This window comes from Argiope bruennichi, chromosome 3, assembly GCF_947563725.1.
Source record: "Argiope bruennichi chromosome 3, qqArgBrue1.1, whole genome shotgun sequence".
In the NCBI taxonomy this organism is placed as follows: domain Eukaryota; kingdom Metazoa; phylum Arthropoda; class Arachnida; order Araneae; family Araneidae; genus Argiope; species Argiope bruennichi.
Window position 1 is genome coordinate 50,065,984 of NC_079153.1, and position 21,056 is coordinate 50,087,039.

The following is a 21,056-nucleotide window of genomic DNA, read 5'->3' on the forward strand; positions in this document are numbered from 1 at the left end:
TGGAAAAAGAATTTACAAAAGAAATAACCTGAATTCATGCACCAATGTGATAAAACGATTCATTTTGTTTAAATTTTCTGGATATGAAAGCATTCAAGTTTACAATAAAAATTTGTCTTTTTACAGCCATTGTATTTGTATGCTAATACAATATTTAAAAATTTTAAATATGCCTTGAAGATTTTACTGATCTTCAAGCCTTATTATCTTCTTTTGCAGCTATTGTATTTGTATGCTAATGCAATATTTAAAAATTTTAAATATGCCTTGAAGACTTTACTGATCTTAGCTTATCAATTATTAAATTAAATTTTTTTGTCTATGAATTTCTAGAAGCAATAAAGACAGATATTAACTGTCAGACATTTTGATATGCAAATGCAGTGAAATTTAATAGAGTGCATTATATTATCAATAACAATGACTTTTTTCGTCATATCGTGTATGACGCATACTTAGAACAGCTGATTTAAAATCTGAAAATCCGTTTCTAGGAAATTGATGAATTCTATACATTTTAGACCTCACCCAGCTTGAAAAATCACTTTTTAATGTTATATTCATCTGTCCGTTAGTGAATATGATAATTTATTGTAAAGGGTGATATGGAAAATAAGAAAAGATTTTAAAAAAATGTAAAAATTAACAAATGGATAGTTAAATTGGGTTAAAGCCCATATTGGAATATATGGTAATGGAAATGTGCAAAACTGCCGGCACAGAACAAGAGTGTTGATATAATAATTGTCTTGAATTCAGATGATGTCTCAAAATGGGAATTAAGAGAAGAAATAAAGCTACAATGGTTTGACAGATGATATATGTCCAAAAAAAAGGGAGAGTAACTTATGACTTTATTTCTATCCCAGAGATAAAGATAAGAAAATACCATCCACTGATAATCCAAATTATGTCAGCACATGGAAGACTTCCAAAGATTTAGAAGAATGCTGGAAAATAAATGCATCTGTGGAGGAACTGGAATTGTTTTTCATTATTTAAAGAAATGCTTAGAAGTCACGGAATTAAGAAAGAATTTAAAAATTGAAAATAATTATTCAAGTACAATATTGATGGCACCACGAAATCTTAAAACGCTGAAAGATATGATGTTAAAAATGGACAGTTTTTTTTACCAACTATTTGAAAGTTTTATTTTAAGTGTTTGCCTTTCTTTTGTTGTGGAAAGAGAATTTGGTGGAATATTGATGAGTTTGGAGAAATTTTATAAAAGTGATAGCCTGCTTCTCCTTTAACAGGATAGTAGATGTGCGGGAAGATGAGGAGGTAGGTCAGAGATTGACCACTTTGTGTCTTGGGTCCAACTGCCTCGAACAGTATGTCAGTTCCGTTAATCGGCCAGTGTTGTGGAGGCGTTATGATAAATACAGCAGTCTTCTACAACAAATTCTGCCGATACTGTTTCGTTCAGTGGTGAGAGGGTGATTGGCTGTATACAAGAAGAAAAGTGAACACGATAACTTAAATCATAGAGATTTTGATGGAAAAAGTTTTGATTTCATTCTGGAAATCTTTTAACCAATTCCGTTTAACTATAAATGATGTCAAGTTAGTCTTGTAAAGAAATTATATTTACAGTTGGATTGCACACGAATATTGTAGATCAAATTTTGAATGAGATTTATCAAAATCGAGTGTTTAATAAGTGAATAATGCAGCAGACTACTTTGGTGAAAGTTGACATATTATTTTATTACTAGAACGGCAGTCGAACTAAATTCGTAAAGGATCAAATGTTTCTGTCTATCAATCTATTCGTGCATTTGTGAAAGGGATAATTCGAAAGCATAGTAATATCTGGTAAATATGTGGGCGGAATTTGATATATAATTCGTATATGAAAATTTCAGATCCATACCTTCCTTTGGAATAAAACTATAAATAAGAATTCATCTCTGAATACTTATTGATATGAATATGATCTCAAAAAAATAATTAATAAAACAAATGAAATTTACTATATAACTCTGGAACCAAAATTGTTGATTTGCATTCAATTTTGAATTTATTTAATCAAAGGAAAACGGTTCATTTTTTTTTGTCTTTCGCTTGTACTTCTAAGAAGTCATATATATATATATATATATATATATATATATATATATATATATATATATATATATATATATATATATATATAATTTTAATATTACTGAAAATTACGTGTTTAATGGTATTAATTTTTATAAACAAGTCAAGGGCATTCCAATGGGGACAGCTTTCTCAAGTGCTTTAGCTAATATTTTCCTGCATTACTATGAGAAAAAAATAATTAAATATAATTTAATAAACGGGTGGAGATATATTGATGACCTACTTTTGATTAACTTCGACAATACTAATATTATTACTAATTGCTATCCAAAAGATTTAATTCTAAAAGATACAAATATAAATCAACTTGAGGCTACCTTTCTAGATTTAAAAATCGAAATTGCTAATGATAAAACAATAGTTGGTATATACGATAAAAGGGATGATTTCAACTTTAAAATAACAAAACTATGTAACTACCATTCCAATCTAAACTCTAAAATTTTCAAAAATCTTATTTTCTCACAAGTTAACAGGATCAAAAGGGTTTGCAATAATAAAAAATTCTTATATTGAAGCATCAAATATCCTCCTTAAAAATTTAATTAAAAATGATTTTCCTAGAAATTACTGTAATGTCAATTTTTTAATTAAACAAGGTATGGTTTGGGATTAATCTTTTGGCTTAAATAAAAATAGAAATTTACTTGCATATAGGATCACTCAATAGATGGCGCTGGGTGCCTACCTCTGTTTACATAATTTACCGTTAACTTTCAAAAACAGGAAATCACAATCGATTGTTTAAAGTTTCGTTCACTGTTGGATGGTATGTCTTGGCCTTTTCGTTTTTAATTTTAATTTTAATTTTAATGCTGTTTTTGTTTTTATTGTTATTGTTTTTATTGTATTTTTACTTTGTGGTTTTTTTCTAATTTGTTATTTTGTATTTCCTTTCTGTTAAAATGGTATATCTCTTGAGCATAATTTCGGGGGATTTTCGGGTCACGAGGAATCATTATTAGACTTAATGTCTGTATGTCCTCACAGAAAAAATCCCTTTATTTGAATCCCTGCCTGAGGGTGACCCTTGAAAAAGTCTTCAGGCCGGATTCTTTTTTAATATTTTTTAATAATTTTTTTGGTTTAATTTTTATTTGTTTTTTGTTTTTCCTATTAACTTGATTCTAATACTTTTGTATATATATATATATATATATATATATATATATATATATATATATAACATGTTTTATCTGTATACGAGAAACTCAAGGTAAGAGCGTTTCCGTTGGTTCATGGAAAATTATTTTTGAATTCAGATTATTAAGAGATGGATTTTAAATATCGCGATTAAATATTTATTAAAAAGAAGTCAAGCATGATATAATCTTCATTTAATGTCAATGTAATTAAACAATGCTCATGGCATAAGGAATTCCTATATTCTGTAAATATATTAAATAAAATGAGCTTTCATTCATTCTTTAAAAAATAAATTCATTTTTTATTAATTTATAAAATTATAGCCAGTATGTATTACATTATATTCGAAAACAAAAATATTATTATTCGAATTCGCATGCTTTAATTCAACTTTTATTCATTATGATACTATGAATAAGCATTCTGCTTCGAACAAATTAATTAATTTGAGTCATAATTTTAGATTGAAAGAGAAATTTGACATTTTATTTTTTTTAAAGAGCTGTAATTCTTTGATTTAAGAATATCTGGGAATGAAAGAATTATCAATTCTGTTAGTATTCATTTCTAAAAAATCCTTTAATGAATCCATTTAATTACAGCATACGTAGTACTTTCTATTTTACAGAAAGGAATCGTATCGTATCATTGACTTTTAAAATTAATTTCAAATAAATCAATTATTAATTAATAAAAAATAAATCATTGCATATTTGGTTTAATCTAAGAAAGTTTTTAATAAAGAAATTTGAATTTAATATTTGGTATTCTCCAATATCTCATTATGCTTGATTGAAAATTATATTTGAAATTAATTTTTAGTCTCATTTCGTATCCTTGTTTGAATAAATAAAAATCCCGTAATATTAAAAATTATTAACAATCTTGATGAGAAGAATTATTCATTTTTGCACGAAAGATAATTTTGATATGTTCTTCTTATAATTTTGTCGCATAGCTTACTTTTCGATCCTTTTGGATTATCAATTCAATTATATCCCTTGCAGAACTATAAAAACAGGGGCTCGATAAAATATGAAAAACTGTTAAAATTTTTTTGAATAGGTTACGACCTAGACACAATGGAACATATTCCGTCTCATTGACATTGAAAGTAAATGTAGTTATATTCCCTATTCGAATAAGTTTTTTTTTTTTTTACTATTGAAATATCTTTGTTAATGAATTAATAATTCTCAATAGTATTTAAAGCAGTTATAACATTTATTATAAAACTTAAGGTTATCACATATCAAACCACATTTGGAAGCTACGTAATGTAAATGTTGTAAACTAGGAAGTAAAAATTGTATATAATATTAACACTCACTGGATCACAAACGCGTCGCATAAAAATCTCGAGACTATTATTAAGGTTCCCAGGTTAGAAGCGTATTTTGGACAGCCAGTTCAACAACTGAAGCCAATAAAGTTGCTGTTATGCACTTTCCCCCATTTTTTTCCCATGAAAATTCAATTGGACTATTTAGCAATATTTTGTGAATTTCCATTGGCATATATAAATTCTAAGTTCAGTATGAAACATATAATGAACCATCGGTGGGTCATCTGTTCACAGATGGTTGATTTTCTTTCTACCAATAGAAATCCAAACTGCTGAATAGATTTTATTCAGATTTTTTCACGATTAATACGCATTAATTATAAATAAATAAATTGTTATTCATTTTAGAAATTAAAAACTATATTTCCGTTGAATAAGACTAGTATTGATCAAGCAAATAACATGATTGTACCAAAAAATTGCCATAGTAAGCTCAATTCAAACTAACCAGAAAGAGTGATATAAAAATAAGAATTCCTTTCTCTCGTCTATATTGAAAAATGCTTATTTAATTTCAAAATTGTTTGAAAGTATTATGTTATTTAAAACCCATTTAAAACTTGACTAATTGCTTTTAATAGACAATAGAGATTGGAATTCAGAGTTGAAAATCATTTAATCGTTTGCTGATATTACTGAGTATTTATATTACATAACTTTCAATCGAGAAATTGTTACTTGATAAGTTTTAATGTTTGCCATAAGCCTTTTTATGCTATAAACAATATAGATTTTTTCTAAGGAGTAGTTAAGAGTAAATAATGTTTAAAGTGAATTCTGTGACAATTAATTAAATAATTATATGCCAGTTAGAGAAAAAACTAAACCTAAACACCACTAATTATATCAGCTAATCTATTCTTCTAAAAGGAAGTTTTAGTGTGTCACAGGTATGCAGAAAAATCTACCGCATTTACAGTCATAAAATTTTGTGCACATGTAGTCATAAATCAACGCATGTCGAAACACAAATTTTAAAATTTAATTTAGCAAGGTAGAAAGACTTTTATTTCCAATTTTGTAATAATTTGAGTGATATTTCGTAATTATTTGTCTGCAGATTCATTTTTAATAAATTTTCAAAAAATTAGTGCATAATCGAAGAGTTGTCATTTTGAAGAAATTCATATTGCATTTTAAACATTATTAACTGAATTTTAAGACATCTTTCCAAAAATAGTTCCTTTTCCCAAGCCAATTTAAATATAAAATTTCTGAATTCAGCGTGATAATTCCATTGTATTTTCAAATTTAAAGAGAACATTTTCCGAATATTTGCCTCTAATTTAAAGCAAGAACGGTTAAAATACAATTTTCGTTGGTTCTTAATTAATTACGTTTCTGATAAGTCCAAATATTTTCTTTATTCAATTAGGAGCTCAAGAGTCATAAAAATATATAAAAATATTTTAAATTCTTAATATAAATAATTTTTTGCATAATGTAAATTCTAATAGCTTATTTTACAATAAATTTTTTAATTTCATTGCCCTTCTTCTCATTAGTCTTCATTTTTTGTTATTTAATTTTTATCGTCAGACGTCATAATCACGAAAAAAAATTAATTATGTGAAATCAATGTTATTTTATTACTCAGTTTTTTATAGATATATTTTATGTTATTATGGCTTTGATTTCGCAGACATTTACCATATCACAGGCAACAACTTGCAGATCTTACTGGATAAAAATAAGCAATATAGCCAATTAGCTCTATTATTAAATATGGTTAAAATTCGAAAATGTAGTACTTTAATGTATAAAATATTCAGAATTGTCAATTAGCTTTCTATATAATGAATAATATCACCGCGCTTTGTAAGATTAAAATGATGCATTGCAATATCAACAGTTATCAACGAAAATCATTTTTAAGGTGATGCAACAATCAACAACAAAATTATGATTATTATGTTCAATATAAATATTCTGACATTCTTATTAAATATGTAGACAGCTTAGACAATAATTTAAAAATTTAAAGAATTTCAAATTAAATTTTAAATAAAGATCTGAAATTTTTTTTATTTTATTTTGTTAGAATATTCAATATGCTTACCTTAAAGTACTTCATCACTTATTAATATCCAAGAATTCATTAGGCAATTAACCAATTGTATCAGTAGACAATCAACATTTTTCGTTCAGTAGCTACATTTATTCAGCTGAATGTTCAATAAATTGTATTCCAGAGATTTCTATTTTATGAATTCATAACTTTTAACAGAACACAGACTAACTGTAACGATTAGTGAAATTTTTCTATTATCTTACAGGTTTTCGTAATGCAGAATAAAGAGACATTCTATTCGAGACGTGTGTGCATCTGAAACAGGTGTTTTAAAGCATGATTTTGCAAGCAGGTAAATATCGCAACTCAAGCAATGGCGCCTTTTATAACAATGCGTTTTTTGAATTTGTTTTGGATTGATTAATTATATTAGATATGTTCATTATAACAGAAATATCGTTACATAAAAAGGATTTTTTTCCTTTCATATTCAGTGACTTTAATTATTCGAGGAATTTCATTTTAACCCTTTAATGCCGAAAAGGCCAACTGTAAATAATGCTGATATATTTTATGACCAAAAGTAATGTATTTGATATCGCGGGTGAGACGACCCAAAATTCTTGTAATTGTACCAAAAAGAATAATTAAATAAATGAATGAAAAATCGATAGTTCCTCATAAATATCGATTACAAATTGTACGTATTCATATATATAATCAGTACGAATTTTTAATTATAACTATGGGTTTGTATCATATTGTTAGTTATTTTGATTTTAATCGATATGTTTAATCGGAAATAATTGTATATTCATTTTAAATTGCACAAAATGTGTTATTTTTCCATTCTGGTGGTAATGCGATGTCATTGGAAGTAATTAAGGATCAAAGATTGTTTCCAAGAAAATGGAAATCCGATATTAAGTTATTAAATTTACTGCAACAATTCGATTTTTATCCAATTATCTAATTTTGACTTTTTTCTCTTTTGTTTCCATAATTAGATACTATAGAAAAATCTAGGAATTGATGAATATAGACTTATTTTCATCCCAAAGCATGACTAATGTTCTAACTTTAAAAATTTGGAATATTTTGGTGTTTTTTTCAGAAATTAAAAGAGCCATCTGTGTTCACCTGTGACGCATTATTTTTGATATTGGGGTTACTCCTTTAAGTTTTTATTTTATTTATTTACTTTCATCTTTTTTGTTGTCTTGTGTGCAACTATAACATCTGTTTTTTAATCTACCTAAATTTGTATCTCCATTGTTTTCGAAGTGAGATAGTTAAAAGGATTGTACTTTTTAAACTAGCATTATTAATTTAAAATTCAAGAATGAAAGTTTAATTAATTCTCAATTCAGACTGTTTAAATACTATTTTTGCCTCATAATTTATCATAAAAATATTGATAACAGTTAATGAAGAATAATATTTGATTATTGAAAGTAAAATTTCTAAAAGATGAGGATAATCGTTTCAAACATAAACATTTAAAAGAGAATACCAATCAAGTAAAAACAAAACAAAAAAAAATATTATTCTTCAAATTATATCATATTTATTTCAAAAATATATAGCTATATATTAATTTGTAAGATAATTAAATTATATAGCACTCTAACTTTTTACTAATATTATCAACAGCAAGTCAGTGAACATTCTGTTACGTAGCTTGCATTGCTACAAATAGTTTCTAGTATGGTCTATATTTGTACACTTTAGGTCTTTCCAACCAGTGGCATTGTCAATTACTTGTACAAATCACAGAGAAATTTCTCTAAGCTAAATTAAAAAAATCTTTATTGGAAAAAAAGTGTGTGTCAGCTATCCGTAGCAGAAATGATAACAAGAATATATTATCATGCAAAGTAATAAAATTTTCATGGTACATAGCACATAGAACAAAAAGAAGCAAATATAAGATCTATATTCTACTGACAAAGTGGAAAATACATGGTGATTTGGTGATATATGAAGAGATTTATTGGTAGAAAACAATAACAAAAAGCAATGAAAATATTCAGATGACACTAGCAAAGCAATAACATTATATCATTATACATCATAACGGCATGATGTAATAATACATTTTCAAATTATCTTTTACTGACCCAGCGATTATCTTGGGTATGCATTTTCACATCTTAAATAATCGCTACATTTTATTTTGCCGTACTAGAAAATCTATAAAGACCTAACTCTCTTAGTTTTTTTTTCCCTAATCTAACATTTCGTTAGTTGTAAAAGAAGCTAGTTTCTTATTTAATCTTAATATAACCAAATTAGAAATAAATATTAAGTTTAAATTGCAAAAATGGCATAAATAAATAAGTATTAAGTTTAAATTGCAATAGTATGCTTTTTCAGCTTTAAGAACGGGAAAGTTGAATTTAGTGATAAATTTAGTTTCTTTTCATAAGACCTTTATAACTATATTTACATTCAAATGGTATGTTCCTTGCTTTTATACCTTGTTATATTTTTTAGTTTTTTATTTTGATATTTGTCTTACGGTGTTTGGTTCGACTCAATTTGGCAGTGGTTTTGCTTAGATTTGAATTTTGAAATAATATTTTGTTTATTATTGTCTAATGTAATTGCTTTATTGATGTTAATTCTTATCTTGCAAAAACCTCAATTTCTTTGGATTTTCGGGTCACGAGGAATCAATATTTGGACGAAAGTCAGATCTCTCTCAGAAAAAATCCTTGGTTTGAATCCCAGCCTGAGGGTGACCTTTGATAAAGTCTTCAGGCCGGATTCATCATTTCCTTTTTTTATTCCATTTAATTCATTTTTGCAGTTTAAACTTAATGTTTATTTCTAATTTGGTTAATTCATTTGTGTTTTAGATGTAACAGCATTAGCTTGCTCTTAATGCAACATATCTTCCTTTCAATAGTTTTCGACTCAAGAAATATTTACTTTATAAGTTAGTTTCAGAAATATTGATTTAAATTTATGGTTTGTAGTTTTCATTCTTAATATATTAATTCTTATCTTATATTAATACTTATGAACAAAATTAAATTTTAATGAAGAAATATTAAGCAATAATAAAATCTATATGGTTTTATGGACAAAGATAATATGACAAGAGAACGAATGCTGGAAAAGCACTTTTCAATAGTCCTGAATATTTCTTCTGTAAAATTCTGTGTTTTCTATTCTGTTTTCAATTCCGTTTTCTAGTGTTGTCATCTCAATCGAAGTCACTTTATCCACTGATCCATTGTTTTCAAAACCGACGTTAGCATGACCATTGGCTTCTTCTTTCTTGGGTTCCGATCGGAAGAACAGTTCTTCTAATCTTAGAAAAGGCGATTCAACCAGTAGATTGACCACAATCGATAATAGAATAGAAACCCAGAGGAAACCAAAATATTGAATAACCTGAGAAATTGGAAACACAAAAATAAGCAAAAATGTCATATTTTACAAAAAATTTAATTTCTATAGAATAATTTAAATATATACTTACAAATTGGAAATGAGTGAATTCCTGAATTGATCGGAAATTGGCTATAAATGTTATTTGAATAAGCGGTTCGATGAGAAACACGAGAAGTACAAGTTTACTGAGAGGCATCCAAACTTTCCAGGACAAAATTTTATTTACAAAGCCTGAAATAAAAAAAATCTTTCAATTATGTTCCATGTTTTAGCTTCTCATAATTTATATCTTACAATCTATTTGATGAGAATTCGGAATTGTGATGTTGTAGTTTTTGCATCATCTAATGGCATCCTAATTTTTGTGAATTTCTGTTCCGAATTTTTTTTAACTTTGGGAATTTAAAAATTAATTAAAAGTCAAAAACGCACTCACATTTCTAAAAATGCATAACTATTGTTTTGTTTACTGAGAAATTTAACGCGTGATAAGTTTTATTTTCAAAAATGCTTCACTTTTTGAAATACATTGAAAAAACGGAAACTCTCATTTAACATTAGGAATTGGAATTTACAATTGCTTATAATTCATCGATTGTTTACTCAAAATTACAAAATATTATGCGTACCCGCGCTATTTTGATCTAGAAAAAATACATACCTGTTCGAAATTGAAATTACTATTTGCATGCTTTTATAAATATAGAAGCATGCAATTATAAAAAAAATTATTTCTACAGTGATAGGCAGTGATAATTTTACTGTTTTATTTCGGAATAGAGAGCAGAGTTATTCAGGTATTTTTTGACGGACTACATAAGGCATATTATACCAAGCATCGCTTTACATGCCATTATAGTTTTTCTTTTTTATAGTTAATCTTCTTTATCTTACTGTTTCTAGATAGTGAAAATCAAAGAAAAATAGACTTTACATAAAATAGGATGCCTGTAACTAAAAATGTTAATGTTAATTTTTAAGCGTAGAACAGCAAAATAGATACAAATTTTCAAGAGTTTTTCTCTAGATAATCATTTGTGTTATTTAGGATTTGCGTTTTTCCTTTCGATGCTACTAAAAGAAACTTTATTTTATTTCAAGAGTAGTTCATACCACCGTATCCAGTTGCGCAACAGAATGTCATCCACGCAACACCGCCTGTAAAAGCGACTTTATAGAGAGACGAATACAGTATAACTTCGACAAAGCTTGGCGGTCGCAAGTTATACCAGATGCCTGTTGCGAATATGATCATTCCACTGGAAAATGTTGCGAGGAACCACCCCATAATTTGAACTTTCTGTAAAACAGAGACATGAATTTAATTTTTATAATCTTGAAAAAAATGCAATGTTAAATGTTTGAAATATCAGGATTTCAGAAATAGAGAGGATTTTTCACTCTTTAGGAAATAAGTGAAAAATATATTACAAAATAGCATCTTTATACATATGATACAAATCAAGGTAAATAAAATCCTTGTAAAAGAAAGAAATTAACCGCTTAAAAATACACAAAGAAAATGAAAAAAAAAAAAAAAAAAAAAAGGAAATTTTTGACTGAACATTGTCTTTAAAAAATATATCTGTGCTCGATAGTTTATATTACTTTCAAAGTAAACAAAAATATCTTTAAATAATTTCAACTCTTTTTTCCCATTAAAAGATATGTTATTATTTTGTTTAATATTTACCCTGCAATCGTACTGCTTGGAGCAAATTGTATTACATTGTATGTCTTCTGAAAGAAATCTTTCAGCTATATCATTTTCTGTCAAAGGAAAAAAAAGGGACAATAATCTGAAATATAATGGCTCTTGAAGAAAGACTTTGAACATTCATAATAATATTAGAGAAGTGAGTTCATATCTGTGTTATTTTCATGCATATTTTTAAAGGTGAAAACATAAACTCGCAATATGCGTGTTATATATTTCTTCTTTCTAACGAATATTCAGCATGTTGCCAGAAAATTTCTTTAATTGATTGAAGTATTCTTATAAATAAAGTATCTAACCAAAGTCAATGAAAGCTGTAAAAAATAAAGCAAATTAATGTCATTAAGTTACTTACCTTAGAAATTTTGATATCTGGTTTGGTAATCAGAAGATAACCAGTGAAAACTCCAATGAAGTAAGGACCAGCGCGAGAAAGTATGTTAGCGTAGGAGTATAAGAAAAACACTCTTTCATCGCTGAAATAAAAGATTGAAATAATGTGGCAATGATATACTTAAGATGCGTGATATAAGTGCTATTCATGCCGTTTGTTATAATAATGGTATTTTAAACAGTTTCACAAGACTGTATTGATTCATTAAGTTTAACTTCAACAAATTTTTGCAGCATTGTTCAGAAAAAACGCAGCAAATTTTGGTTTGATTCCTCATTTCTACCTTGGAACTTCAGGAAATTCTCAAAAGGAGGATTGATGTTCATTAGAAAGAGATTATCAAATGAGTATGTTCTCTCGTTTAATTTTGTGAAAACTTGGCCATATTTTATAAAACTGGAAAGTGGACACATTTTTAACTTGTTTGCACATGCGTCATACTAGAGTTACTCATCTCCAATTAATATTAAACGAACAACATCCAAAATTTTCTGCATGTAACCACCAAAGGCCTGTCCGGCATATATTATCAAAATGCACAATTTCAACGTTCTGAGTTTTAAAATTTTCAAAGATGAAAATTTCAGTATCAGTTTTATTTGATAAAACGTCTCGTGTTCATCTTTCTTGCATCTGTAAAATCCATTAGTTTTTACTGAAGTATTCTAATTTTATATTGGCGTAACATGTCTTTTTTCTCCTTTCTTGATGAAAGAGACGCACATTCAATTCTTACTTATTAGATTCTTAATTGCCAGTCCTACGGAAATTAAATGAATATCTACAGTGTTTTTGTGTTACAACTGATCTAATGAAAGCTCCCAGTAAAGCTTTTCTCTAAAAATCTGAATAATAAATAAATTTTTAAATCCACTTACTCGGGATTCAAATGTGTAATTGTTACAGTTGGTGAAAGGTCAAAGAGGTAAGTCGCCACTCCAGTGTAGACTACTGAGGCCATCACAATCGAAACATTGAGTACTATTCCGATCTTTTTAGACCTGGAAAGTTATTTTTAAAATTTGGCTTAGTAATTTTATTTTATGTTATATAATGTTTCTTTATGTCAGTCAATTTAAAATAATGATGCATGGCAGTAACATTACCATATCAGAGGGAGTATCACAAAAATCGAGATGAGGTACAACTGCAGTTCACATGACACAAACCATGTATGTTTCAGACACTATAAAAATAATTTACATCTTAATTAAAATTTAGAGCTCAAAAACAATTCAAACCTTTCAAGAATTTTTTAAAAAGAAATGCTAAATATACGAGGAAAGCTTTGAAAATAAATTTCCTCGTTTTATTTCGTGGAAAATGTGTTTCAAAGCAAGAAAATCTACCATCATAATGCAATATAATTTTTCATGAATTCTCCGTTAGCAGAGCGAGAACAAAACAGAAATGACGTATGCTCCGAAAAAAAAAAAAAAAAAAAACAGCTGCAGTTCGGCATACCCGAGCTTTTTCCGATGTAAAACAGCATGATATTAACACGTCTGGAAACATGCCTCACGTAAATCATACTGAAAAAAACACCTTTTGATTGCGAGAGACCATGGCAGTAAATCAAAGATTGTTGCTTTTGTATGCCAATGGAAAATCCCATGCAACAAAAGATACTAGATCGCATTCATTTTTTGTAACTAAAAAACTTAACCACCCAATACAAATCCTTTAGAATTGTGAAAATTAATTTTTTTTCTGCGTTGAAATCCATATTAGGAAGTCATCGATATTCGGAAGCTAGGAAGAGGTATAACAAGTTGTAAATGGATTCCTCAACTAACGTTCACCCAAGGCTTTCATGAAATTAGTTTCAGTGTACCACAAATGCATCAGTGTCAGGGGTTAAAGGTTTGTCTTCTGTTATGGCAATGTGTTTTCTAATGTTGCAGCTTTGACTATATGAAAAAGAAAAAAATTATTTTCCGTGTGTCTCTCGCATTTCTTATACAAATGTTAAAAAAAAATTAGATACCAAAATGTGTGTCCATTTATTATTTTTTTTAAATAAAAATGTATTCTATTTTACTTGGCATCACGAACAAAAAGAATGATTAAATAAACTATTATTTAAGACAGTAAAAGAAAAATATAATAATAAAAATTAATTGAGAATCTAAAATAAGTAATAAATTATTTCTATTTGAACGTCATCAAATGTCTAACTAATCGATTCAGGGATACGATTTACAATATATATATTTTTAAATTCCAATATGTGCATTGTATTTGAAAAGGTCAAAAGAGGAGGGCATTTATTTTTTAAAATAAGTATAAATTGATTATCAAAACAATTTCTGAATTTTTATTTCCTTCCTCTAAGATAGGATATAAGACAATATTAAATATCACACAATACATACAATACAATGCAATATTAATGCAATACATTATTAAAGGCCACACAAAAAGGAAAAAGTGAATTTCATACGTTGGGAATGATTTCAAGATTTTTATATATTTCTTTCTAGTTTTGTACTTTTTTATTTTTTTCCCTTCGTGATAGTTGAATTCCTCCAGGTCCAAAAGTATTCACTGTCAGTTGATTTCTGTATTTTAATTTGTAAAGAGATGTTCTAAAGGTAATATCTATAAATATTTTACAAGTTTTCAAACTAATTTAGTCATTTTGACGAGTTAGACTAACCCTTTAACGGAAATGGTTAGTCTAACTCGTCAAGAATTTTCGTGAGAAAACTGATAATAATGAGTTGTGCTCGTCAGGTATTATTAAGAATTAATGCTTTTTATTAAAAGTTTTATTTATGAAAAAAAAACATAAGTTTCTATATTAATAACTTTTCTTTAAATTAAAATAAATTAAGCTGTCTGCCTGAGAATTACTTATTGAAGAGCAATTGCAATTCAGGATATTAATAATATTAATATTAAAAAAGAACAAAGACAACATTTGAATTGATTTTGAACAGAAGGGATGATAAAGAAATAAATTCATCATTAACTCAAACAACATAAAAAATCTTACCATTTGTTTTGAATGAAAGAAATTATTTATAAAAAGTGCATTTTGCCACCAATGCTGAAAACAAGAATAAACAGAGTCCCTCATTGTTTCATGGAATACTGGACCGGAACCCATTAAAGGGCCTAATGTACTTATCAAGAGTATAAAATAGAGCACAGGTGCAACTCTGGAAATAAAAAGAATTTTAGTGAAGACCTCAAAATATCATTTGCAAATAGAAATACCAGGAAAATGTAAATAAATAAGTATAATCAATATCAGGAAAATATAAATGAAAATAATATAAAATGAATATATTAAACTATAAATTAATTTAATGTATTGATTTGCTTACTTGTAAAAAATTTATTAAACAAAAAATCTTCAAAATTTAAAGCTACAATAAAAAACAAATGACAGCAATCCTTTGTCAAGTATATGTTAGGAAAAAATGATATTTATTACAGTGCTACTAAAAAATTAAAAAAAAAATCACTATTTCATTTCTTGCTAGATATTTTTTTTTAAATTCAAAACATTTTTTTTCATTATTTGGAAAAGAAATTCTAAATACAGATTTGCTTTCATTTTATTCTACATTTCCATATAAATCATTATAATGTTATGTTGATTATACACTGTTAAAAATACTGTTTTTAAAATTAAAAATGTATTGATTAAATAAATTAATTACAATACTATTTGTTGTAAATATTTCGGAATTCATTGCACTCATTTTATGCATCATAATCTTGCTGACGTTAAATAGGCATGACGTAATCGGAAACAAAGAAAAATCGTTTGGTTGAGAATCATATAATGAATTAATTTTGAATTAATAGAAAAATAAATGAGAATTTTTGCAATATTTTGAATTAACAATTTTCTGATATATTATTAATCGAAACAATTTAACTTAAAACAGCATAAATTAAAATGATATAAATTAAAGTAATAGTTTTGTGTTTTATTTATAATTATGTTAAGAATTATTGTATTTAAAAATTAATTAGAACGCTTTTATTTATAAATTTTATTTAGAATGCATTTTGCACTTAGGAAGTATTTAAATTTATTATCTGTTATTTTGCTTTTTTATTAGTGGCAGCACTTTTATATTCTAAAGAAAATTGTAAAGAGAATTTTAATTCAATTTTTGCTTTATAGATAAAGATACATTTACTTCACTTTATCTGATTTTTAAAGAATCTAGAAAATTTCACATGTGTGGCTACTGAACTTCAGAAGAAAAGAAATATGAAGAATATTTCTCGCTAACAAAGACATTCTATATCGCCAAAAGGTTGTTGAATTTCTCAGGTAGGTCAATCTAACTTGGTTTGACTATTTTACCTAGTTTCGAATTTGATAGGCACGTTACTCTTGTGTTTTGGGTTCTTTAAATATGACCTCTAGACAGCACACAACATTTATAGGTTAACAAAGCATAATATGACATCATTATCATATGTATTTATGATCTCGTCAAATTTTGAATACACTCAGGTTCGGTATGCAATTGACGCCTTATCAAGTGACAGACGCTACAATTATAAACAATGTGTTTAATTTCAAATTTCGAATTTTTATGATATGAAAAGATGAAAGGATTATAAATGCATAAAATTTTATAAAATATAAATATTGTGTTTGAACTTTTGCTTTAGAAAAGCGAAATACAAATTATTATTTTATTAACCATTCAATACACGATTTTTTTTTAAATTTCAAAATAAAACAAATATTTTTTGCAAAGGATATTTATACATAGCAACAGAAAAATAAAAAAATCGAATTTAAAAAAATATTCTATACGAAATTCAATTTTAAAAATTTCATTCAAAAATTCGTTTTTTATTTTCTTAAATCTATTCTGAATTTCTGTTTCAAAATATTTTTAAAACTTCTATTCTAATTTGTTGAAAACTTTTTTGTTTTTATTCTAAAATATTTTCTAAATTTCTATTTTAAAAAATAAAAAACATTAAGAATAAAATTATGTGAAAATTCGATAGAATATTCAGTGAAGAGTTAAATAAAGTGTGATCTTCTGCTCTAAACATTAAATGGAATATTTATAAAAAATGGTCTTTCATCAATTATCTTTTTAAATAATCCCCGAAGAAATATTTTCAGTTACAAAAACATTTCACCTATGCTAAAATTTCTCTCATTTAATTTCACCATTTTGCATCAAACAGTGTCAAATGTTACCAAGAAGCTTTGTTTAAAGAAAATAGAGCTCTGTGAGAAATGTCCGAGCTTGTTAAGTCATACTACTGGAAATATTTTTAGAATACTGAGATGCCAGAGGTCTGTAAAGAATTTTAGAGTTTTGGTATACAAAAACCGTGGTATCAAATTGCTATATCATAAATAAGTGAAAATATTTTTTTTACTCCTCATTAGAACTTTGTGGAAAATTCCTGTGTAAGGTTTTTTTTCATGCATTCAAAAAGAAAAAAAATATATATATTAATTGTATATGTAATGTTAAGAAGTATGCTCATGAGTTTTTAAGCTAGAAATATAAAATAGAAGCAATTTAAAATCTCTGTTTAGAATTATTAGTTAAATCATTTCTTATTTAAAACTTGTATTTCTATTAGTTAATGGAACATTTCATTTTCAGATTTTATATAGTATTTTGAATCAAATTTTAAGTAAAATTTAGAATATGCAGATGCGCACCATGGTATTTTAATTATATACGAGATAGAACAATTGCATTATAATAGAACGGAATATAATGGGAAAAAAACCGTCGATTCTTCCGTCTTAGACCCATAAATCGTCCCATAATTTCTTAAATTTTGAAATTATTTACTCTACCTTGGAATTTTGGCGATTTCCCTTGTTTCAAATTTTCATGCGACCTTTGAAAAACATTGTTGGAATTATATTTATTATTATTTAATTATTATTATATAAGTAATTATTTTTATCTGAGAATATAATTAAAAAACGCTTAGGCAAGTATGGATGATATTTTATATGTGGTCTTTACAGCTAATTTATAATTACTATAATGTTTGTGCACTTCTCGTATTTTTTTCAGATAATGAACTTTCCGATTATTTTGAGACTCGTTTATGTGATTAAAGAACACAATATTATCGGAACGCATTTACTTTGAGATTTATTTTTCCAAAAATTTTCTTGATTGTTTGTATTTGGATATTAAACTTTGAACTTCGAAAAGGCTTCTAGCGGATTGCGCAAGCACAATTTTGACTCTTTTCATACGAAAAAAAGCACTTTTTGTAATTTACTATTATGATAGTCAATTTTATTATAACAAGTAAGATTTTTCTTTCCGAGAATATTTATCTAGAAATGTTTAAGTTTTTAAAAGTTCTAAAGATTTTTATCCATTTAAGTTAATTTCGATTCAGTACACAATTTAATTAATTCAATTTCGTAATATCATAGCTTGATTTTACCAGTCGTATAAGGATGTCTATTAAAAATTAAGATTTTTTTATTATAAAACTTTTAATAACTTATTACATATGAATAAAATATATGATATCAGCACTTTTAGATTTTTATTTGTCTCATTACTGAAAGCTGAAAGCATCAGATTTGCATTTGAATAATTATTGACGACAGAATCTTACCTCCATAATTTATAAAATATAAAAGAAAAGATGTCGAAACTTTTCTTCTCGATCTTTACTCTTTTCACTGTGTAATAACATACCAGCATTCCTCTGAAATTTAAAGAATAAAGAAAGTGATATAAATTTGTTTCATCGCAAAATGTTTAGTATATATTTAATTTTCCACTTTGTTCCGATTTTTATTTATTTTGAATTTTTCATGAAACAAATATCGAAAAATTATAAAAGAAAAATGAATATTAAAAATTACACTTATGTCCATAAATTAAGGATAATTCAGAGTCACTCGGAAATCGAACTCTAAGATACATACGTATATCACCCGTAAAATGACTACACACATCTTCAAAAATCATATGCAAATAGCAGGAAACCACCAGATGACACCGATAGTACGTCACAATGTCGAGAGTGTAAGAGAGTGATGTATAAGGAATGCAGGCAAAAAAGTAAAATTGTTCGCAAGCGCTTTATAAGACTTTCAGTGCTATAACCGCATAGTTATGACACAAAGGGATGGATGATTTTTTACATGGTAGAATTATCGACCGTTTGGAATGTGGGCGTACTCAGCTGGAAGTATCCGAGGAACTTGGAATCGCCCAAGTGTCCCATTGGCAACGATTCTAAGATGATGGTAATGTGAGTAGACGTTACAGCACAGGTCGCCCCCGAGATACAACGCCGAATGATGACCGGTATTTGGCAATTACTGCCAAAAGAAACAGACGGAGCACAGCATCAGATCTGTCCCGTCAGCTGTCTTCAGCCATTGGTGCGACAGTTTCAAGGCAGACCGTGTACAAACGCTTAGGGCAGATTGGTCTATATGCTCGTACTCCTGTCAGATGTGTTCCACTTACTACAACTCATTGTCTCCTGCGGTTATCCTGAAGTAGAGAGCATGTGCATTGTGAGGACCGCAACAGTGGGATTGTGTGATGTTTCCCACAGGTTTAGCTTGCAGTCTGATTCTCGCCGGACTTTCATATGGAGAGCGCCAGGTACCCATTACCACCAAGAGAGCATCATTGAACGACACCATTATGGTGGTGCAGGATTGCTCGTTTGGGGAGGAATTATTCTGGGTTACAGAACTGACCTGCATGTTCAAATTGGAACCATGGCAGGCCAAATCTATCGGGACATCATTCTGGAACAACATGTACGTTTGCTTCGGGGCGCCATGGGCGCAGGATTCGTGTTTATGGATGACAACACCCGTCTTCACCTTGCAAGCATCATAAACGAATACCTTCGATCGGAGGATATCACTCGTATGGAATGGCCAGCATTCTCACCGGACTTGAATCCAGTAGAGCATTATGGAACATGCTTGGCCGACGAGTTGCAGTATGTCAACCCCCTCCTACATGTCTACCGGCACTTCGGAGAGCATTATTTGATGAGTGGTGTAATATTCCCCAAGATCAGATCGATAATTTGATATTCAGCATGCCTAGGCGTTGTATGGACTGCATTGCATCGTCTGGGAGACATACTATGTATTAACCATCATACCAACCATGTAATATTGGTTTTTGTAATAGGTTATTTTTGTAATTTGCTCCAGGGAGCAAAAAATCGCAATTTTTATTAATGATATCAAACATATAGCATCTTTTTTACTCTTTACCTTTTGTTTAATAAATAGGCTTTAGAAAATAAGTTACATTTGTTTTGCTGCTGACTCTTTCTTTTCCTGAACTTGCATTATCCTTAATTTATGGACATGAGTGTAATTAAGAATTATTTGTATTTAACAATCTTTATCTATCCACTGGTGTATATCAGGAAATCATAAACTAATGTTTAGAACTGAACTTGTTCAATATCACTTTTAGTTTTATGATTAAAAATGTCACAGTTTATAACTGTAAACTAAAAATATTTGTTGTTGTTGTTGTAACGTGACTATTTTAATAAAATATTTTAAAACATGAATTGATAATAACATAATTTGGTCTGAAACTATTTTAACACTAGGGTATTTTAATTTGAGTATTTGCTCTAAACTGATTGAATAAAACTATATCAAAATAAGGTCCACTTCAAAAAATGTACAGCGGAAATTATATTTCATGGGATTAAGAAATTTGACTGATTATATAAATGGAGTGATTTTACATAAAGGAAAGGGGTAGAATGAATTAGAATGGAACGTATGGATACAGTTCAATGAATTCTGAAGGCCTATGTGTTACAGATTTTATTATATTACGCAAATTATTTTGACAATCACATCAATTTATAAAAAAAATGGAAAAAAATGGAAAAAATTATGTGTAAATAGTATTTCGCAAAATATTAACAGAATAGTTTCAAT

At 27.7% G+C, this 21,056-nt stretch overlaps 2 protein-coding genes across 3 annotated transcripts in view; both read right to left on the reverse strand.

The window, feature by feature from the left end:
- LOC129962681 (nose resistant to fluoxetine protein 6-like) overlaps positions 1-6,909 on the reverse strand; it is a 39,404-nt gene extending 32,495 nt beyond the window's left edge. The window contains exon 1 of the mRNA XM_056076589.1: positions 6,666-6,909. The gene's annotated coding sequence lies outside the window, so the exon portion shown is untranslated. The remainder of the gene's footprint in view (positions 1-6,665) is intronic.
- Positions 6,910-8,409: 1,500 nt separating this feature from the next.
- Positions 8,410-21,056, reverse strand: part of LOC129962680 (nose resistant to fluoxetine protein 6-like) — a 39,264-nt gene continuing 26,617 nt past the window's right edge. The window contains exons 8-15 of one of the 2 annotated variants that reach the window (XM_056076587.1): positions 18,728-18,820; positions 15,129-15,294; positions 13,237-13,316; positions 13,009-13,131; positions 12,092-12,212; positions 11,133-11,319; positions 10,108-10,250; positions 8,410-10,019 (exon numbers count right to left, since the gene is read on the reverse strand). In XM_056076587.1, the coding sequence (XP_055932562.1) occupies positions 9,750-10,019; positions 10,108-10,250; positions 11,133-11,319; positions 12,092-12,212; positions 13,009-13,131; positions 13,237-13,316; positions 15,129-15,294; positions 18,728-18,820 (1,183 nt within the window). In that variant the 3' untranslated portion in view covers positions 8,410-9,749. The remainder of the gene's footprint in view (positions 10,020-10,107; positions 10,251-11,132; positions 11,320-12,091; positions 12,213-13,008; positions 13,132-13,236; positions 13,317-15,128; positions 15,295-18,727; positions 18,821-21,056) is intronic. The other variant, XM_056076588.1, reaches the window with a different exon arrangement.